The sequence below is a fragment of the Mobula hypostoma genome, chromosome 16 (genome assembly GCF_963921235.1).
Source record: "Mobula hypostoma chromosome 16, sMobHyp1.1, whole genome shotgun sequence".
Taxonomy (NCBI): domain Eukaryota; kingdom Metazoa; phylum Chordata; class Chondrichthyes; order Myliobatiformes; family Myliobatidae; genus Mobula; species Mobula hypostoma.
In genome coordinates this window covers 53,485,319-53,507,135 of record NC_086112.1, presented here as the reverse complement: position 1 = coordinate 53,507,135, position 21,817 = coordinate 53,485,319, and the positions used below count along the sequence as shown (strand labels likewise).

At 40.1% G+C, this 21,817-nt stretch overlaps 1 protein-coding gene across 2 annotated transcripts in view; it reads right to left on the bottom strand.

The window, feature by feature from the left end:
• LOC134357404 (fibrillin-2) overlaps positions 1–21,817 on the bottom strand; it is a 347,942-nt gene that overhangs the window by 9,707 nt on the left and 316,418 nt on the right. For both annotated transcript variants that reach the window (XM_063068953.1, XM_063068954.1), the window contains 5 exons: positions 12,236–12,442; positions 11,837–11,962; positions 10,745–10,867; positions 9,879–9,995; positions 8,686–8,814 (listed from right to left, as the gene is read on the bottom strand). In XM_063068953.1, the coding sequence (XP_062925023.1) occupies positions 8,686–8,814; positions 9,879–9,995; positions 10,745–10,867; positions 11,837–11,962; positions 12,236–12,442 (702 nt within the window). The remainder of the gene's footprint in view (positions 1–8,685; positions 8,815–9,878; positions 9,996–10,744; positions 10,868–11,836; positions 11,963–12,235; positions 12,443–21,817) is intronic.

The following is a 21,817-nucleotide window of genomic DNA, read 5'->3' as shown; positions in this document are numbered from 1 at the left end:
AAACTGATCTCTGCAAAGTGATCTAAATTAATTACAAATGTAAAACACAAAATAATTGATAGCAAAAGTATTCACCCCCTTTAATATGATACATCAAATCATCACTGGTGCAGCCAATTGGTTTTGCAAGTCACATAATTAGTTAAATGGAGATCACCTGTGTGCAGTCAAGGTGTTTGATTTGATTGTAGTAAAAATACAACTGTACCTGGAAGGTCCAACTGTTGGTGAGTCTGTATCCTGACAAAAACTACACCATGAAGGCAAAAGAACACTCCAAGCAACTCCGCAAAAAGGTTATTGAAAAGCACAAGTCAGGAGATAGATACAAGAAAATTTCCAAGTCACTGAATATCCCTTGGAGTACAGTTATCATCAAGAAATGGAAAGAATATGGCACAGCTGTAAAGCAGCCTAGAGCAGGCTGTCCTCAAAAACTGACTGACTGTGCAAGAAGGGAACTAGGAAGGGAAATCACTACGAGACCTATGACAACTCTGGAGGAGTTACAAGCTTCAGTGGCTGAGAAGGGAGAGACTGCACATCCAACGTCTGTTACCTGGGTTCTTCACTAGTTGCAGCTCTATGAGAGAGTGGCAAAGAGAAAGCCACTGTTGAAAAAGCTCACATGAAATCTTGGCTAGAGTTTGCCAGAAGACATGGGGAAGGCTCTGAAGTCAACTGGAAGAAGATTCTATGGTCTGATGAAACCAAAATTGAGCTTTTTGGCCATCAGAGCAAATATCATTAAAAGCACACCATCTCTACTGTAATCCTGGTGACGCCTGCATCATGCTGTGGGGATGCTTCACTGCAGCAGGCCGTGATAGACTTATGAAGGTAGTGGGTAAAATGAATGCAGCAAAATACAGGGAAATCCTGGAGGAGAACCTGATGCAGAGTACAAGAGAACTGCAACTTGGGGGAAGATTTGTTTTCCAGTAAGACAATGACTCCAAACATAAAGACAAAGCTACACAGGAACGGCTTAAAAACAACAAAGTTAATGTCTTGGAGTGGCCAAGTCAGAGTTCAGACCTCAATCCAATTGGGAATTTGAGGCTGGATTTGAAAAGGGCTGTTCACTCACGATTCCCATGCAATCTGACAGAGCTTGAGCAGTTTTGCAAAGGAGAATGGGGAAAAATTGCAGTGTCCAGATGTGTAAAGCAGATAAAGACCTAACCACACAGACTCAAGGCTATAATTGTTGCCAAAGGTACATCTACTAGATATTGACTTGAAGGGGGATTGGTAATTATGCAAATAATTACTTTATGTTTAATAATTGGAATTAATTCAGACCAATTTATAGAAATTTGTTTTCACTTTGACACAAAAGAATCTTCTCTGTTGATCAGTGTCAAAAAATCCAAATTAAATCCACTGTCATTCAATGCTGTAATACAGTAAAACATGAAAACTTCCAAGGGAGGTGAATACTTTTTATAGGCATTGTATATCAAAGATGACAGAATCTTTAGGGCTTCTGTTCTGAACAGTAACTTGGAGCAATGGAAACATGTTGAAAATCGTAATAAAGGATCACTGAATTTCTGGCGGCCTAATCAGCTGCAGGAGCACAGCACAGAGGGGAGGTTTCTTGCAGGTCTGTGATGCTTGTTTAAAAGGAGAGCTTAGTGGGTGTTTGGTCTCATTCCAGTGGCCCACTCAGGGCCGGAACAAAACACAGCGAACTAAATAGTACATAGGGGCCATTGTTCGGGCGGCCACTGTTGGGAGTAGGAGTGTCAGGCTTCTGCTCGAAAGATGCGTTGGCTCTGGGTAAATTTCTGTTGAGGTTCCTATTTTTTCTCTCTTACCGTACCCAGAGTAGCAAATGGCCGCTGTCTGCTCTTCATGCCGGACGTGGGAGACCTCAGAGACCCAGAGTCACCCAGGGAACTATATCTGTGTGCGGTGTATCCAGCTGCAGCTCTTTGAAGACTGTGTTAGGGATCTGGAGCAGCAGCTGGATGACTTTCACATTAGACGGGAGAGTGAGGAAATCATTGATCAGAGTTACAGGGAAGTAATCACTCCTAAATTGCAGAAGGCTGCCAAGAGAAATAGAAATGTGTATAGGCAGTTAGAGCAGAGCTCCCCTGTGGCCATTCCCCTCAATAATAAGTACACTATTTTGAATACTCTTGTGGGGGATGACCTCCCAGAGGAATTCCATGGAGACCAGGTTACTGGCACTGAGCATGGGTCTGTGGTGCAGAAGGAAGATGGGGAGAAGAGGGGAGCAGTAGTAATAGGGGACTCAATAGGCAGAGGAACAGATTAGAAGATGTTGAAAGCTTGTGGGGTGAATTAAGAAACTGCAAGGGTAAAAGGACCCTGATGGCAGTTATATACGGGTCTCCCAACAGTAGCTGGGATGTGGACAATAGATTAAAAGGTTAAATAGAAAAGGCGTATCAAAGGAGTAATGTTATGGTAGTCATGGGAGATTATAACATGCAGGTTGTTTTGGGGAAAATGAGGTTGGAAATGGATCTCAAGAGAGTGAGTTTGTTGAATGCCGATGAGATGGCTTTTTAGAGCAGTTTGTCTTTGAGCCTGCTAGGGGATCAGATATACTGGATTGGGTATTGTGTCATGAACTGGAGGCGATTAGGGGGCTTCAGGTAAAAGAACCCTATGGACACAGTGATCACAATATGATTGAGTTCAAATTGAAATTTGATAGGGAGCAAGTAAAGACTGGCATAGCTGTATTTCAGTGGAATAAAGGAAATTACAGTGGTATCAGAGAGGAGTTGGCCAAAGTAAAGTGGAAGGAGATGCTGGCAGGGTGAGTTTCTGAGAAAAATGAGGAAGGTGCATGATAGATGTATTGCAAAAACAAAGAAATACTCAAATGGCAAAACAGTACAACCATGGCTGACAAGGGAAGTCAAAGCTAATGTAAAGGCAAAAGAAAGGGCATACAGCAAAGCAAAACTTCGCAGGAAGATAGAGGATTGGGAAGCTTTTTAAAAACCTACAGAGAGGAACTAAAATAATCATTAGGAAGGAAAAGATGAAATATGAAAGCTAGCTAGCAAGCAACATCAAAGTGGACAGTAAAAACTTTTGTAAGTATGCTAAAAACAAAGAGATGAGAGTGGATATAGGACCACTAGAAAATGAGGCTGGAGAAATAATAACAGGGGACAAGGAGATGGCAGATGAACTAAATGAGTATTTTGCATCAGTCTTCACAGTGGAAGACACTAGCAGTATGCCTGATGTTGAAGGGTGGGAGGAAAGAGATGTGAGTGCAATTACTGTTACGAGGGAGAAGATGCTCAAAAAGACTTGGGGGTAAATAAGTCACCCAGTCCTAGGGTATTGAAAGTGGTAGCGGTAGAGAATGTGGAGGCATTAGTAATGATCTTTCAAAAATCACTGGACTCCAGCATGGTGCTAGAGGATCGGAAAATTGCAAATGTCACTCAACTCTTTAATAACGGAGAAAGGCAGCAGAAAGGAAATTATAGACCAGTTAGCTGGCATTGGAGAGGTTTCACAGGAGGTTCACAAGGATGATCCGGGGAATGGAAGGGTTATCATCTGAGGAATGTTTAATGGCTCTGGGTCTGTACTTGCTGGAATTTAGAAGGATGAGAGGGGAATCTCATAGAAACCTTTTGAACGTTGAAAGGCCTATACAGAATAGATGTGGAAAAGATGTTGCGCATGGTGGGCAAGTCTAAGACAGGAGGGCACAGCCTCGGGATAGAGGGGTGTTCAATTAAAACAGAGATACAGGGAAATTTCTTTAGCCAAAGGGTGGTGAATTTGTGGAATGGGTTACCACAGGCTGTTTGGTCATTAGGCCAAGCAGAAATTGATAGGTTCTTGATTGGACACAGCATGAAAAGATTACGGGGAGATGGTCGGGGAGTGGGGCTGAGCAGAAAAAAAAAGGATCAGCCATGATTAAGTGGCGGAGCAGACTCAATGGGCTAAATAGCATATTCTGCTCCTATGTGTTATGGTCTAAATGCACGTTATGTTTTGAAGTACTGGATTGCAGTATCTCCACTGCACTGAAATGTGTATTAACTGGAAGTTCTTTAGTTCCAATTAAACTAAACCAGATATTGTGCTAGTGCAATATTTTCTTACTTAAGTGAGATCTACATTATGTGATGATCAAATCTTAAGGTCCTACACGCATCAACAATAATAATAGAAGACTACATTGTTTGATTGACAGCAATTCCTGCATAAGTGAAATCAATTTGATATTTATAAGATTACAGGTGTGTTATTTGTGAATAGATAGATTCAGATTTAGCCTCAACTTTGATGGTTTCCTCAGTTTACCTTTGTTTAGTCTTTGGGCTATCACAAGCAAAATAAACACCTATGAGGGACAGTGAGAGACACCAATACTTTTGGCGATTCAATCATCTGAACAGGGACTGTCCCATTCTGAAACACTCAGAATAAAAAAAATTAGGTTGGCTTTATAAAGTTAGAATACAAAAACACCAGAAATATAGGAAAAAGAGTAAGCCACCTGGGCCATCAATAATGTGCAGTATGAACATGGCTGGGCTACCCCACTCCGCCACTGTGCCAGTTCCCATAAAAAAGTTCAAAGTAAACTTAAAGATTCATTTTCCTGTAGGCAATCTCAGTAACTACAAGAAACACAGTAGAATCAATGTAGAACTGCACCCAACAGGATGGACAACAACCAATGTGTAAAAGAAAAACAAAATTGCAAATATAAAAAGGAAGAGGAAAAAGTAATGAATATTGAGAACATGAGATGAAAAATCCTTGAAAGTGAATTGATAGGTGTTGGGAATACTTCAGAGATAGGGCAAGTGAAGTTGTTTGAAATTATCCTCCCTGGTTCAAGAGCCTCGTGGTTGAGGGTAAATAATTGTTCCTGAACCTGGTATTATGGACCTTGAGGCTCCTGTACCATCTTCCTGATGACAACAACGAGGAGAGAACATGGCCTGGATGGTGGGGTCCTTGATGATGGATACGACTTTCCTGTGATAGCGCTCCATATAGATGTGCTCAATAGTGGGGAGGGCTTTACCCACGATGGACTGGACCATATCCACTACTTTTTGTAGGCTTTTCCATACAAAGACATTGGTGTTTCCATACCAGGCATGATGCAACCGCCACACATCTATAAAAGCTTGTCAAAGTTTTAGAAGACATGCTGAATCTTCGCAAATTTCTAGAAAGCAGAGGTGCAGCTGTGCTTTCTTCATAATTGCACATGTGTGCTTGGCCCAGGATAGATCCTCTGAAATGACGACTTTGAGGAACTTAAAGTTGCTGACCCCCTGCACCTCTGAACCCCTGATGTGGACTAGCGCATGGACCTCCGGTTTCCTCTTCCTGAAATCAATAATGATCTCTTTGGTCTTGCTGACATTGAGGGACAGGTTGTTGTCGTGGCACCACCCAGCCAGATTTTCAGTCTCCCTCCTATATGCTGATTCGTCAGCACCTTTGATTTGGCCAATGACAGTGAAGCTGTTGACAAACTTAAATATGGCGTTGGAGCTTTGCTTTCCCTCACAGTCTTAAGTATAAAGTGAGTGAAGCAGGTGGCTAAGGTAGGCTTGGAAAATTACAAGAGGGCACTGGTGAACCACGGCAATGTGTTGTGGGTTGCTTACAAAACTCTTAAACTTTTAAAAATGCACTAGTTCCACTTCAAATGATTTAGCCTCCACTAATCTGGAGTAGAGAATTCTTGGGATCAATTCCTTACTGTGAGAAGAAATTTCTATGCTTATTGGTTTTACATGACTAGCTTGTAACTATGCCCCATTGTCTGAGGCTCTCCCACTCATGAAAACATCTCAGCAATTATTTTGTCATGTCCCTTTAGGATCTTGCATGGTTCAATAAGACCTTCCCACATTGTTCTAAATTTCAAAGAATGCAGACAGAATTTGTTTAGCCTCTTTTGATACGATATTTCTCTCATCCCAGGAATTAGCCCGGTGAACAAAACATTTTACCATGTCCTTTCTTAATCAGGGGATTGAAATCATTGTTCTCCCAAGGTGGTCTCACCAATTGTGCAATTGTAACTAAATTTTAGTACTTTTTTTTCCCTCTCTGAACTCCAACCGCTTTGCAATAAAGACGAATATGCTTGTTGCATTCTTAAGTACTTCTTGCACCTGGCTGCAGGCAGTATTTTGCTCGAGCTGTGCAAGATAATATTCATGCAAATATAGAACTGCAGCACAGAATCAAAGAATTGTCATGGCACTGAAGCAATCAGTCCAATGGGTCAATGCCCCTTTAGCAGAGCAATCCTGTCAGTTCCATACCCGTTTCTTTTACCACAGCTTTCCTATATGACTATCCAATTTCATTTTGACAGAATACCTTTAAGCATAGGATCAGACGAAAAACAGAGGGAGAAGAAGCAGGCACAGCATGCTGTTTTAGATAGATTCTTCATTACAATCACATCAATAAAGATAGGACTCTTGAAACCAGTCCCTTGCTACTGTGCGAGCCTGACTGTAATGTGCAACTGGGAAAGTAATACACATCTTGGATCTGTCAGACCAATAATTAAAGTAGAACATTTTCCCCTTGTATATGGCCAGTCTTAGTTAAAATTTAAAATGAAATAAAAAAAGTTAATCTATCTTTAGGGGATAACACCTGTAACTGAAATAGAAATGACAAACGCAGCTGCCAACTGGAACAATATTAAAAAATTCTATTGCTTGTTGAACACTGTCATCTAAATGAGTATCTAGGAGTCTAGGTTTTCATATTAGAAGACTTAACGGATTTCCAGAAATGACTTTTGTGAATCACTTCACAAGCTTGTAAATGAAAAGCAAATGTATTATAAACTAACAAGCCAAAATTATCCTGGAGTGTAGAATCTGGGAGTAGAGCACATGGAAAGCAATACAAATATAGGGATGAGATGGACATTTATTGCACCAAAAAAGATATATTTTCCGGAAGCCTTCAGTATTAAGAGAAATGACACAAGACATCATTTCAGTTAATGCTTCTAATGCTGTTTCTTTATTGGCCAAAAATAAATCTTGTCTGATTCCATAAACTGTTGTAACTCACTGACAAATTTCATGGAAGGATATAAATTAGGGCAAGACCAGATTAAACTGCATCCGAATCTTGCCTAGAAATTTCCTTCACGATCTTTTGGAGATGACAAACTTATAGTGGGGCACAGTGCTACATAATAAAGCTACTGTTTATATCCACAGTAAACAGGGGGCAATTCTGACCTCTGGTGTTATCTGTGTGGAGTTTCTCCCTGTGACCAATGTGGACTTCCCTCACATGCTCTGGCTTCCCAGCCGCATCGAGTCATACAGCAATACAGCCTGGCAACAGGCCTTTCAGCCCAACTTGTCTATGCCAACCAAAATGATCCCACTAGCTCACTTCTGTTCCATATCCCTCCAAACATCTTTCATGAAAGAATCCTACCATCCAGGCCATGTCATGTTCTCACAGCCATCAACAGGCAGGAGGTACAGAAGCCTGAATTCCCACACCACAAGGTCCAAGAACAGCTATTTCTCTTTAACTATTCAGTCCTTGAGCCAGCCTGTGTAACCCATTTAACAACCCCAGTATAGCAACACTATGACCACTTTGCACTATAGTGTATTTTGTTTTTCATTCTAATTGTGTTATTTCTTGTACAATTTATAACCTTTGTATTTTTTTTCTTTTGAACCTTGCCTCCAATCTGTGAGGGATAGTGTAATTGGTCATTATATTACCCCTTGTGTGTAGAGGACTGGTAGAGTTGATGTGCATGTGGTGAGAATTCATAAAAATAACTGGTGTGCATTAGTCCACCAATCTCTTAATCTTCACATTAGTGAGAATGGATGCTTGATGGTTAGTGCAGTGCTTAAACCCAAGGAATTACTGAGTTGTGGTTAGTTAAATTCAAGGTACTGGAAGAGAATTAAAAACATACTATGGAATTGTGAAGTCATTAAATAGGCTAAATCTTACTCCACCATTAGAGTTTTCTTTATGTTAATTTACAGGCTGGAGAGTCAGTTCAAACAAACATTGGTGAATAGAAGGGAAGGGCACTTGGCAGTATGTTCCAGCATCCTCAGAATAAAAGCATTATCAACCCTGTATGTCAAATGAACCAGAACAAAGGTGAACGTCTGCCCTACTTGGTAAGCCCAACTTTGGTTCTTAGATGATTTGGGCCGAAGGCAGAGAATGAATTCTTAATCGAATCTGTTAAGATTTTCAGAATCTTTTGGCAGACAGGTAAGTCCAGGTGCCTACTCAGTGGTTTTCTGATGTTACAATACTCCCACTCTTTTGGCAGAGGGTTTGTTTTTCATAACCCAGCTTTAAAGATTTGGAGTGATTAATTTCATAATGTTTTAATATTAACTGCTTGTTTACAGTGCACCAGCCAGGACAAGCAGGTGGGTAAGAAAATGCAGCTATACTGCTGATAATAGAATGTGAAATAGTATTACTGGTTAACATACATAGACAGACAATACTGAGTTGCTCTCTCTCAAGCCTGATTATTTTCAATTTAACAGAGTGCAACATTCATCCTGATATGTCATGGTTTCAAACTTTAGAATCAGTTATGAAATAGGATAATGTATAGCACCCTAAGCAGATGACTACATTGAAAAATTTAGGCCTGAAAATCCATACCTTCACAGTTCAAGCCAGTGTGATCAAGAGAAAATCCTCGTTGACATTCACAGCTGAAACTTCCAGGCGAGTTCTGACAAAGCCCCTTTGATCCACAAAGTGAAAGCTGTGATGCACATTCATTGTTATCTACGAGAAAAGGTAGATATAACCTGACTGATGGAAGAAATCACATGACTGAAGCCAAATGAAATGTTACAAAGTAATTTGTATGGTTAGAATTCTCACACCTTATGGTAAACAACGTGCATTATAAGGCTTGTTTTTCTAACAGAAAACAGAACAGCTGATGCAAGGCAAACCCAACACTGACTCAACAGATGAGTTCTCTTTGATCACTGGAAGATGGAGAGAAAAGAAAAGTGGTACTGGGTCAAGAACATTCCACAACATTTGCAGTTAAGCTACATTGGCCCAGTTTGGGTGTAACAATGTAAGAAACTTGCTACAGCAAGAGAAGTAATCAAAATTTCCTAATACACTTTGTTTCATGTATGACCAGAAGAAAGAGAAAAGAACATAGCATATTGGCATTAGACAGTCCAGGAAACACAAAATATGAAACTTCCACTTATAGTGACAACATTTAAAAAGCACTTGGACAGGTACATGTATAGGAAAGGCCGAGTGGGATAAGGGCCAAACAGAGACAAATGGGACTAGCTTACAGGGGAATCTTGGTTGCCATTGACCAGTTGGGCTGAAGGACTTGCTTCTGTGCTGAATAACTCTGTGCTGTAAACTGCCCCTTAGTGGAAAAAGGGGATTCGATGGCAGGTGAGAGAGAATAGGTTGCAGGGTCACAGGAAAATAAGGGGGTGGTGAATGGAACTGATTATCATGGACCACATAGAATCTTTCTTTGTCAATAAACATAATAATTGACTTTGGATTTGTGAAGTGATCAATTTCTTAAGTATCAGCTCACATGGTCAGCAGCATGACTCCTGGGTGCATCTTTTTCTTGTCTGTGTAGTACATCATAAATCAAATTTTGACAATGGGGCAAAGCCATGACAGTTCAATTAATAAATTGGCAGTTTAATATTGCATGAAATCCTGACAATGTGCCACATGAAAGGCAATTTTTTTGTTGTATTCTTAGAGTGAAATTACTCCTCTGAATATTCACTGAAAAGGTCCTGGGGTAATAACACACATAAGTTATTTGAGTAGATATTGACTATTCCTACCAATGCAGGCAGTGTGATGCTGTGTGAAGCCGGGTGGGCACTTGCATGTAAATCCTCCAATAGTATTGACACAGAGGAACTGACAATTGTGTTGCTTTGTTGAACATTCGTCGAGATCTGAGATATAAAAAAAAATTGAACAGACAAGATGGTTCAAGCTAACAGCATCATTTATATTAATAAATAAACTTCTGTCTTAAAATAATATACACAACATTCAAAATTAGGTGAATTTACATGTTTGGAGATAGTTCAAAATCAGAACTTTTTTGAACTCTGGTTGTAATTAATATACAAGATATTCAGCCATCTATCAACTGAATGTATACATAATATCAGCTCAAGCAAATGAGATCTGAAGTAGGGCTAAATTCCAAAAGGATCCTGATGGCTGACGTCAATGAGTCTTGTGGCTTAGTTTCATTCCGCAAAGTAAGGTTTGGATTTTTGTGACTCTGCAGAGGGCAACCTAAAATATGACTTGTTAATCAAACCTTAGTTATAGGTACTTTATAATCACATTCCTTTATCTTACAGCTAATTACAAATTCACTGAATTTCACATTAAACAATTTTTCTGCAATGAATTCTTGAAATATATTTAATCTCTTTCTATTCATCTGTCTTCCTGCTTCTCTCTCTGCTGTCTGTATTTCCCTCTCATACAATATGATATACTTTACTCTCTCTTAGCTTAAGTGTTGTCTGAAGGCAACAACCTTTTATTCAGCAAATATCACTTTCAGTTTGATTTACTATCTCTATGATTAAACCAACATGTGGAATAATAACACAATGCGTTATCAGACTGCAAAACTCAACAAGCACTGAGAGCACAAACTACATTTAAAGTGTCATTGACTAACCTCTACATGTCTTTCCATCCTCCTGTAGAAGGTAGCCTCTTGGACAGGAGCAGTGGAAGCTCCCTTCTGTATTCTTACAGATAAAGTTGCATGGTTTTGGAGACTGAGCACATTCATCAAAATCTGTTTATGTAAAATAATAACAATTAATTCTGTGACAATTCCTTCTATATTTGAGTTAACCACAAATATTTATGTCTCAATGAATCTGTTGCCATTTTCTTGTTTGCAGTTCTTTCTGTTTATACAACATGATTGAACACAGGCTGACATTTCCACTCAATGTCATTTTAACACCAGTTACGATTCATTTAATTTACATAAGCTATCACAGACTTCAAAGTATTAGTAGCAATCAAAAAAGTCATGTGCTTGTGATGAAATTGGATATTATCTTCAAATATTTTTTCTCTAAAAATTGGAATCCTGTACTCATGCTGAAGAATCGCTTGTAGTAACTTGTCAAAGCTAATTTTAATGTATTGCTGTACTGAAACTTCAAAGGATTGCCTTGGACTTCTTCCTGCTTCTGCTCTCTCATCAACAGATGTTCGCTCATTCATTTATTTTGCTTCTGCTGACTAAATTCAAGGCTTGAACCATTACCTTATTATCTCACCCAACTCTCCAAATGAAACTACAAACCTACGTCCTTGGGAATTGGAACACCTGAGGGGAAACTCACAGGATCAAATGGAGAATATGCAAACTCCATATACATGGCACCTTGAGGTCAGGATTGAACTCAGAATGTTGCAGCTGTGAGGGTGACCCTTATACAATCTCTCCACAAATTTTGCTAAAAATACATCACCAAAAACTCTACATGATATTATGGCAGGACCAGAGATTTATTAAGCCTTTATGACTTCCTTGCTCTTGTATTCAGATTCCCTATTTATAAAGTCCTTATCTGTTATACATAATTTTCAACATTTACAACGGCATCCCGCCAGGCTCTCCTTGCAAAAGCAGTCAACTGCATGCAAGAATGCTTCCACCCCAGTAACTTTTTTTTACTTTATAAAATTGACATTAACATATGTTCAGATACTGTCAATTATACTAAAAAGAGAGTTCAACTCTACTTACCATTACATGCCGTACCCAGTAGGTCTGAGGAGTAACCGCGCTCACAGAGGCAGTGGTAAGAACCGTATGTGTTGATGCACTGTCCATTCTGACAAAGGTTAGGCAAAACTTTACACTCGTCAATGTCTGTAATAAAAAGTATATGTTATATGCATATTTATAAATGACGGAGAAATAAATTTATCTAAGAATTTTATTCAATTTAATTTTTTTCATAAATTATGATAACATTTTATTAAGGTTTCTCCTTATCATTCAATAAAAACATGGATGGTAAGAAGAGTGAGAAGTAATTTCCATTCCTTACTACTGTCCTCACAAACTAATTAGAAACTAAACTCTTTTTATCAAAAGGGGCAATCGGAGTAATATTATGCATAACATAACTATTTACTTTACCTTTTCCATCAGTTGTGTGGCCCGGACCATGTGGACATAACTTTTTGTACTGACCAGTTCCAGGCAGTGGGCAAAGTTCACACTGGTTACCCCAGCCACGACCACCATCACAACAACATTCAGACTTAGTGACCAAATTGCGACTACTGGAAGACATCTGACACATTGTTTGAAGTACCTCTGCAAAGCAGAAGGCTTGGCGATTGTCTGTGGCAGGAAAATCGGGATTAAAAATTTGAAAATGTTTATCAAAAAGAAACATTAACATTGTAGGCTCATAAGAAAATTAATTTCAGAGTTATAAATGGTGACAAGTATGTACTTTGATAATAAAATTTACTTTGAATTTTGAGATCGAGGCATTTGGTTTATTTATTCTAAGTAGTACAGCCAACAGAGCAAATACTTCAGTTATAGTCTTTTCTAAATAAATATGCTTCATACTGAGGAATGAGAGACTTGCCTTTCTTCTATTAAGAAACAGCATTTTGGTAATTTAGTTTATTATCACAGTACCAAGGTACAGGAAAAAACTTGTCTCGCAGCCTGTTCACACAGATCAATTCATCACAATAGTGCATTGAAGTAGTGCAAAGTAAAACAACAACAGAATGCAGAATGAAGTGTTACAGCACAGAGAAAGTGCAGTGCAGGTAGGTAGTAAGGTGCAAAGTCTCAACTATGAGGTCAAGAGTCCATCTTTTCGTCCAAAGAAAACATTCAATATTATTATAACAGCTTGATAAAAGCTGTCTTTAAGCCTGGTGAGATGTGCTTTCAGGCTTTTCTATCTTTTGCCTGATAGGAGGGGGAGAAGAGAGAATTTTTGGGGTGGTTGGGATCTTTGCTGGCTATTTTACCAAGGCAGTAAGAAGTGTAGATAGCCAGTGGAAGGGAGGCTGGTTTCCATGATGTGCTAAGCTGTGTCCACAACTCTCTACAGTTCCTCATGGTATGGGCAGAGCAGCTGCCACACCAAGCCCTGATGCATACAGATAGGATGTTTTCTATGGTGCATCAATAACAATTGATATGGATCAAAGGGTACATGCCAAATTTCTTTAGCCTTCTAAGAAAGAAGAGGCACTTCTCAGCTTCATCGTTGATGTAACCAAGGTGGAGGGAGGAGAAGATGGCGGCGCGACGCAGCGCGCGCGGCCATTCTGAGTATCGTATGTGTTAACAAGGGGGCCGTGCATAATCCAGATTTGATGGAGACAGCCATGAGAAGCACAGAGGAACATCTGGAGAAACTTCTGAAATGCCCGCTTCGCTGCCGCTGCTACTGTGCAATCGAGAATCTCCGGAGGGGAAGGCCCCAGATCCTCGGCTTTGTCTATTGTCTGTTGCCGGGGCTGGGGTTGTAGTGCTCGGCAGAGATGGTGCTCGGTGTCGGAGAGCTGGTTGGAGGCTCGGAGTTTTCAGACAGACTCGGAGTCGGACTGTGGTCGGATGCTTCCAGGATGCTGCATTGGCAAGTTTGCGGCACTGGAGGTTCACCATCTGCGTGAGATAATGGGACTTTCGAGAGACTTTGAGACTTTTTACCGTGCCCATGGTCTGTTCTTTATCAAATTACGGTATTGCTTTGCACTGTTGTAACTATATGTTATAGTTATGTGTTTTTTGTCAGTTTTTCAGTCGGTTTGTCATGTGTTTCTGTGATATCATTCTGGAGAAACATTGTAACATTTCTTAATGCATGCATTACTAAATGACAATAAAAGAGGACTGTGTGTCTTCATAATCTAATCTAATCTAATCTAACCACCAGCATGTGCACCAGCCCCGTCCTGAAGTCAACGACCAACTCTTCTATTTTGCTGACAGTGAGAGAAAGGTTGTTGTCATGATGCCCTGTTACTAGACTCTTCGTCGACTTCCTGTGCTTCAACTCAACATTATTTGAGGTATGATACACACTAGTGGCATTATCTACAATCTTATAGATGGAACTAATTTCAAACTTTGAAGTTCAAATTTCAAAGTAAGTTTATTATTAAAGTAGATATCTGTCACCATATATAATGTTGAAATTCATTTTCTTGTGGGCCATATTCAATAAATCTATAAAGTATAATAACTATATTAGAATCAATGAAAGACTGCACCAACTTGGGTGATCAACTGGTGTGCAAAAGACAACAAACTGTGCAAATACATTATAATAATAATAAAAAATAAGAAATAACTATCAAGAACATGAGATGAAAGGTCCTTGAAAATGAGTCCATAGGTTGTGGGAACATTTCAATGATGGGGCATGTGAAGTTGTCCCCTTTGGTTCAAGAGCCTGAAGGTTGAGTTGTAATAACTGTTCTTGAACCCCTGGTGGCGAGAGTCCTGAGGCTCCTGTACCTCTTTCTGATGGCGACAGCAAAAAGAGAACATGTCTTGGGTGGTGGGGTTCCCTAATGATGGATGCTGCCTTTCTGCAACAGCATTTCACGTAGGTGTGCTCAGTGGTTGGGAGGGCTTTACCTGTGATAAACTGGGCTGTATTCACCACTTTTGTAGGATTTTCCATTCAAGGGCATTGGTGTTTTCATACCAGACTGTGATGCAGCCAGTCAACATACTGTCCACTACACATCCGTAAAAGTTTGTCAAAGTTTTAGATATCATGCAGAATCTTCACAAATTCCTAAGGAAGTAGAGGCACTGCCATGCTTTCTTCATAATTACACTTGTGTGCTGGGTCTATGACAGGTCCTCTTGAAATAATACCACCAAGGAATTTAAAGTTGCTGACCCTCTCCACCTCTCATCCTCCGATGAGGACTGGCTCATGGTTTCCTTGTCCTGAAGTCAATAATCAGCTCCTTGGTCCTGTTGACATTGAGTACGGTTGTTGTTATGCCAGCACTCAGCCAGATTTTCAATCTTCCTCCTATATCAGGGGTGTCAAACTAATAAAGGGGTCCAATCTGGCCTGTGGGATGATTTGGGGAAAAAAAGTATATTCACGACGATTTATTATGTATCTGTACGGCAGCCGCTCTCTCCCCCACTGCTATCTGTGCCACCTGCTGCGCCAGCAGCTTGTTCTGTGCACTTAGAAAACAACAGGCGGCAGTTAACCACCTGCTGTGCATAAGCACCTGCCACCCTGTGCTGAAGACCACTAGGGCTCCACTTATGTTGTCAGACACAGTATTAACACACAGAGTACTCAGGTTAGTAACACCTGTAGCAAGGCTGAGACTGTTTGCTGCTGTGGTTCAAAATGCTTTCCAAAAGAAAAGTTGACATCGAAGGTCGGACATTCGACGGTGATTAGAAAGATCGTTTTCTCTTCTGTGAGGTCAACGGCAAACCTGTATGTCTGATATGCTCCCAACAAGTGGCTGTGGCAAAAGAGGACAATATCAAACGACACTATGAGACATCACACGGAGAAAAATATGACAAGTATGCAGGACGACTCAGAACGCAAAAGGTAAACAAGCTTGAAGCAGTTCTGAAAAAACAGCAATCAGTATTCACCAAAAGTCAGGAGACTCATGATGGAGCTGTCAAGGCCAGCTATATTATTGCCAACAAAATAGCTGCTGCGTCAAAGCCATACTCAGAGGGGGAATTCATCAAAGCATGCATGCTGACAGCAGCTGAGCTGATGTGCCCTGAGAAGAGACAGGCTTTTGGTAATATCAGCTTGTCAAGAAATACAGTGGGGCCTTGCATGAGATTTGAACAGTCAACTAAAAGACAAAGTGAAGTCATTTATTGCCTTTTCTATTGCAATTGATGAGAGCACCGATGTGACTGATGTAGCTCAATTGGGAATATTTATTCGTGGTGTTGATGCATCTTTGATTGTCACCGAGGAGTTTGTGGAGATGGTGCCCATGACAAACATGGCAAACAACGTTTTCTCCAGCCTCGTCGAGGCCTTGGACGGACTGGGGGTTGACTGGAGTCACGCTGTCAGCGTGGCAACAGATGGCGCACCGTCCATGGTCGGGGAAAAAGGCAGGTGTTGTTGCAAAACTCAGAGAGAACGTTCAGACAGAGAATCCACAGCAGGAATTCTGGAATTTTCATTGTATTATACACCAAGAGACGTTATGTAGCAGCAGCCTGAAAATGGACAATGTCATGGATGTAGTAACCAAAAGGGTTCATTTTATTAGAGCCAAGGGACTCAACCATCAGCAATTTGACACTCTTTTGTCCGAAAGTAATCTTGGACATGGCTTACCCTACCACAATGAAGTCCACTGGTTGAGTAGAGGGATTGTGCTCAAACGTATTTTTCAATTATGTGCGAAAATTGGACTATTCATGAACAAGAAAGGGAAGCCAGTGGCAGGCAGAGTAGGATGACCCAGGCTGGCTTCATGATCTTGCATTTTTGGTGGATATAACAGGGCACTTAAATGTGCTTAATGTTAACATGCAAGGCCGCAACAAACTTGTTATGGAATACTACGACAGCATTCATGCCTTGCAAATTAAATTAGGTCTGTGGGAGATGCAACTATCACGGAGCAACCCAGCTCATTTCCCCTCTTTGCAGTCTGTGCGTGTCGCTCATGGGAATAATGACAACATGGACAGATACAAGGACAAAATATCACGGCTGAAACGTGAGTTTCAGAATCGTTTCCAAGTCTTCACTCAGCTCGAGAAAGAATTCTCACTATTTTCCTCGCGGTTTGCCATCAACACAGCATCAGATGTGCAGGAGAAACTCCAAATGGAACTAATTGAAATTCAGTGTAACTCGGCTTTGAAATATAAATTTGAGACTGTGGGTCTGGACACATTCTATCAATACCTGGGACCAACGTACCCCAAGATGACAGACTTTGCCTAAAAGATCCTTTGCATGTTCGGGACGACATATCTCTGTGAGCAGGCGTTCCGCATAATAAACATTAACAAATCCAAACTGCGCTCGCAGCTGACACACAGACATCTAAATGACATTATGAAAATCACAACTGCCCAGAAACTGGTCCCTGATGTTGACAGGCTGGTTAAAGCCACGAGATGCCAGGTGTCTGGAAGCAGCAAGTGAAAAATGAGTGACACTGTTTGATGCACTGCGACATGTAAGCAAAATGCATTATGAAATATTCAGTGTCATAATATTGTGATTCATTCATTTTCTGACTATTCTATTATTGTAAATGTGTTCACTTCAATAAAAATTAGAGGCTAACTGTGTTCATTGTCTGAGTTTGATTGTTGGAAGCAGGCTAATAAAAATTAGGTGCAGTTGTGTAGCCTACATTTACAATTTGTTTCGTTAAGTCTACATTGGTGTCTGCTAACGTTCAATTTCAAATGGTTTATTAATGGAAAGGGTGTGGCTCCCAAAACAATCTTAGCCAAAATAGTATCGTTTTTTTCTCTCTCTCATCACAACTTTCTTGTAGCCTACGACTGTAAGTTAATATCAATCATAAAAATAATGCTTGCTAGGCAATCTTCTTCATAAGAAATGCAATTTGTAAAGTGAAACACTTTGTAGTTATGGCAGAGACTGAGACACATGAGAGCAGGTTGAAAAAACGAAGGCAACGAAAGCTGTGGGAACATGCGCGCGTGTTCGTGCATGCACAACTGATCCGGCCCGCATGAAGTCGCATTTTGCTCAATCCGGCCCGTTACCTAAAATGAGTTTGACACCCCTGTCCTATACGCTGATCTGACCACTCTGTCTTGAGGGTATAGGGCGTCAAGTGGGGGTGGGGGTGGAAGAGGGGGTGCCAGTGCAGACTTGTGGGGTGCCAATGTTGAGAATTATCCATTACTGATCCAGCCCCAGAAGTACCAACTTGCTTAAGTAAGATTGCAGATTCATTGCTAGTTGCTGGGAGCATAATGTTCTAGTCACCAGTCTTTTCCAGTTATATGAGGCACACCACTGGAGATGGCGCTGAACTCCCAGAATAGGCCTAATAACATAAATTTATGTGTCCCTTAAAATATCCTCAGGATATTCATTGAAACTTGCAGAAGTCTATCTGAATGCACGTTCTTTTGTACGGCACCACTAGTGAAAGCCATAGGACAGTGCAGCTTTCTGTTGACCAGTGAGCCCCATCCAAAGCATTTCATTTCAACTACTCCCTTGGATTCTTGCCAGAGGAAATCCAGCAGTGAAACAAAGTGAATTCAGTTCTTGCAAGAAGGATGCATGCTGCAAGAGGCAATAAGAGCCATCGAAGGGGCAGAAGCCTCAAGTTAAAATCCTTGAGATTTAATGCAATAAAGCGACTTTCAGTACATAAACATCTGAACTGTCAGAGTTCTTGTGCATTTTTATTGGCATGAATTTCTGTGTAGAACTAGATTCCCATACTCATTGTATTATGATGGCAAGGTGCTCTGAACTAAAGAGAGTGGTAGAGTGCACTTTGTACTGCTTGGCTTTGGTTTTAATTTCCAGAGATATGAAATGAAGGAATTTATCTATTTTTAGCATAAATAACTTACAAGGAAGGTAATTGGGATTTGTTTCTCACAAAGATAGTAGCTAATCAAAAGAAAATTCAAACTATTACAGCAACCCATTGGCACAAGGGGGTTAACTTCTTTGTTTCTAAATTGGCTTCTACATATCAATCTTAAGAATAACTAGTAATACAAAGTCTTCCAAAAATGGAGGAGCTTTTTTGAATGCAAACATCAAGTTTCTACACATGAACATCTGAACAGTCAGTTGCATATTTTAGAGAGTTGCAATCAAATGTCAAAATTGAGAAATTAATCCAGCTGGGTTAATATGTTACTCTTGACGTTAATCTGGAATACTGTACTATTGCTCCTCCGAATGCAAACTTTATGGGATTTCTTGTCATTATCATTTCATACTGATTAATTCATTTACAATACTTAATGTACATAATGATATTAGGTATAAATCATAATCCTTTGGTTGGTAATTTCCACTGGGGAAGGAAGTGAACGAATGTATGAGGAAGGAAGATTGTCACTTAGGAATGATCTCTGGTTCATGGGAAGGAAATAGATTAGGGAATGGGCAGAGAGATAAAAGATGGTAGAGGAAAATTAGATAGCAGGTATTACTTACTTACAGTAAATTAAATTGCACACTTTTATTAACCTCGGTGTGGGAGAGCAGGCTTCCCATGCTCATAGTATTGTGATGGCAAGATGCTCTGAACTAAAGAGAGAGGTAGAGTGCATTTTGTGCTGCTTGGCTTTGGTTTTAAGTTCCAGACATATGAAATGAAGAAATTTATCCATTTTAGCATGGATAAATTCCAGGGAAGATACTTTATTACAATTGCAATATCTAAAAGGAATATAAATATTGCAGAGCAGGCCAGTCACCCATTAATTTCCTTCATTTTATCAAATATAATTTGATTCCATTTTAAGTTTTCCATCCAATCCCTGCAATGACAATGTAACTTGTATTTCCTTTATATCCAATTATTTGTATATTTTGGACCAGATGAAGACTTTGACCAAAAATGCTGACTATTTTCTTCCACAGATGCTGCCTGACCCACCAAATCCCTCCAGATTCCAGCATCTGCAATCTCTTCTGTTTCCTGTGTATTTTGGCTTTTGTTCTAGATTCAAGCCTAATAAATCTATCTCATTTTTGTAAAAAATAGTCTTTTAACCACCACTCATCTTCCTTTCCTCTCCCTTCTTATAACAAATGATTTATTTCATATTTCCCTCAGCAATTTTATCCACTTGATTCTTGCTTCACCACATCACATGTTCAGTCTTCCTTTCTCTTGCCACTCACAGATTTGATTCACACTGACCAGCCTCACAACTATTATCTCTCTTATCACATTCTACAGTGAGCCTGCAACGCCACCTATCACCATCTCATGGGAACAACCTCTCTTTTTTCGAGCACTTTAAACTATTACTCAGCCTTAAGTGATCAATTTTTCCTCCGGCTCACAGAACATTTCCAAATTCAATGACCTTTCTTTCCTGCCTCTTTCTTCATGCTTAACCTCCAACTTCATTAATATCCACAAATCTGACCAGACTATTTTCTCTAATGTTTCTATTAGAATGTTGTAAATTACTGATGTGGCCATTTTGATCATTTTGTGTTTGTCATTATTACTTTCTTTCACTCTTCTTCAGCCACACTCCCCTTGTACGTGAAACATCCCCCAGACAATTTCAAGCACTCCTGAACACTGTGCAAAAATCAATATTACGTGACTATATTTGTAAAGCTGTCTGCCTCCAGCTTGCTTCAGCTCACATCGATGACATCTTCACCCAAGCTCCATAGATAGTGTTACATTCTCTCTGGGCTCTCACTGCACTATCACATTACTAACTTCAGTTGTAGAAACAGCTTGCATGGCTGGTCTGCTCCACTTCTTTATAATTGATTTTATTTGATATTGGTATTGCTACTGGTTTATTATTGTCACATGTATTTAAGATACAGCGAAAAGCTTGCCTTGCATATTGTTCATACAGATCAAATTCATTACACAGATCATTGAGCTAGAATAAGGTAAAACTGCAGAATAAAGTGTAAAAAACTACTAAAAAAAGTGCAGTGCAGATAAACGGTAAAGTGCAAGATCATAATAAGGTAGATTGTGAGGCCAAGGGTCCATCTTATCATACAGGAAGTTCATTCAAAGGTCTGATAACAGTAGGATACATCCTAATACAGCTCGTATCTCCCTGTTATCAGACCTTTGAAAGAACCTCCTGTATAAGATGGAGCCGGGTGGTATATGCTTTTGGGCTTTTATATCTTTTGCCTGATGGGACGGGGAAAAAAGAAAATGTCTGGGGTGGAGGGGGTCTTTGATTATGCTGTTGCTTTACTGAGGCAGCAAGATAGACCGAGTCCATGGAGGGGAGGTTGGTTCCTCTGATCTGCTGAACTTTGTCCATAGTTCTCCATAGCTTCTTGTGGTCATGTAGAGTTTGTACTTAGAACATAGAATAGTACAGCACATTACAGGTCCTTTGGCCCACAATGTTGTGCCGACTCTCAAACCCTGCCTCCCATATAACCCCCCACCTTAAATTCCTCCATATACCTGTCCAGTAGTCTCTTAAACTTCACTAGTGTATCTGCCTCCACCACTGATTCAGGCAGTGCATTCCACGCACCAACCACTCTCTGAGTAAAAAACTCTAATATCCTCCTTGAACTTCCCACCCCTTACCTTAAAGCCATGTCCTCTTGTATTGAGCAGTGGTGCCCTGGGGAAGAGGTGCTGGCTATCCATTCTATCTATTCCTCCTAATATCTTGTACACTTCTGTCATGTCTCCTCTCATCCTCCTTCTCTCCAAAGAGTAAAGCCCGAGCTCCCTTACTTGCCTCTTTATTATTGATAATGCTTTTTGGTCCCTGAACTCTGGAATTTCCTTGCTCACATTTTTTTAAAATCACCCTCGTCTCTCTGTCTGCTCTGTGACATTCCTTAAAATATACATCTTTGGCCAGATTTTGATAACATCCTAAAATAGTATTGGTGCTTAATGTTATTAGCCAGTCCTTCCAATGAAATATATTGGAACATTCTTCCCACATAAAGGGCCTTCTGAAGTTTCTGTTCTACCTCTATACTTGTATACTGGCCTCACACTGTCTTCA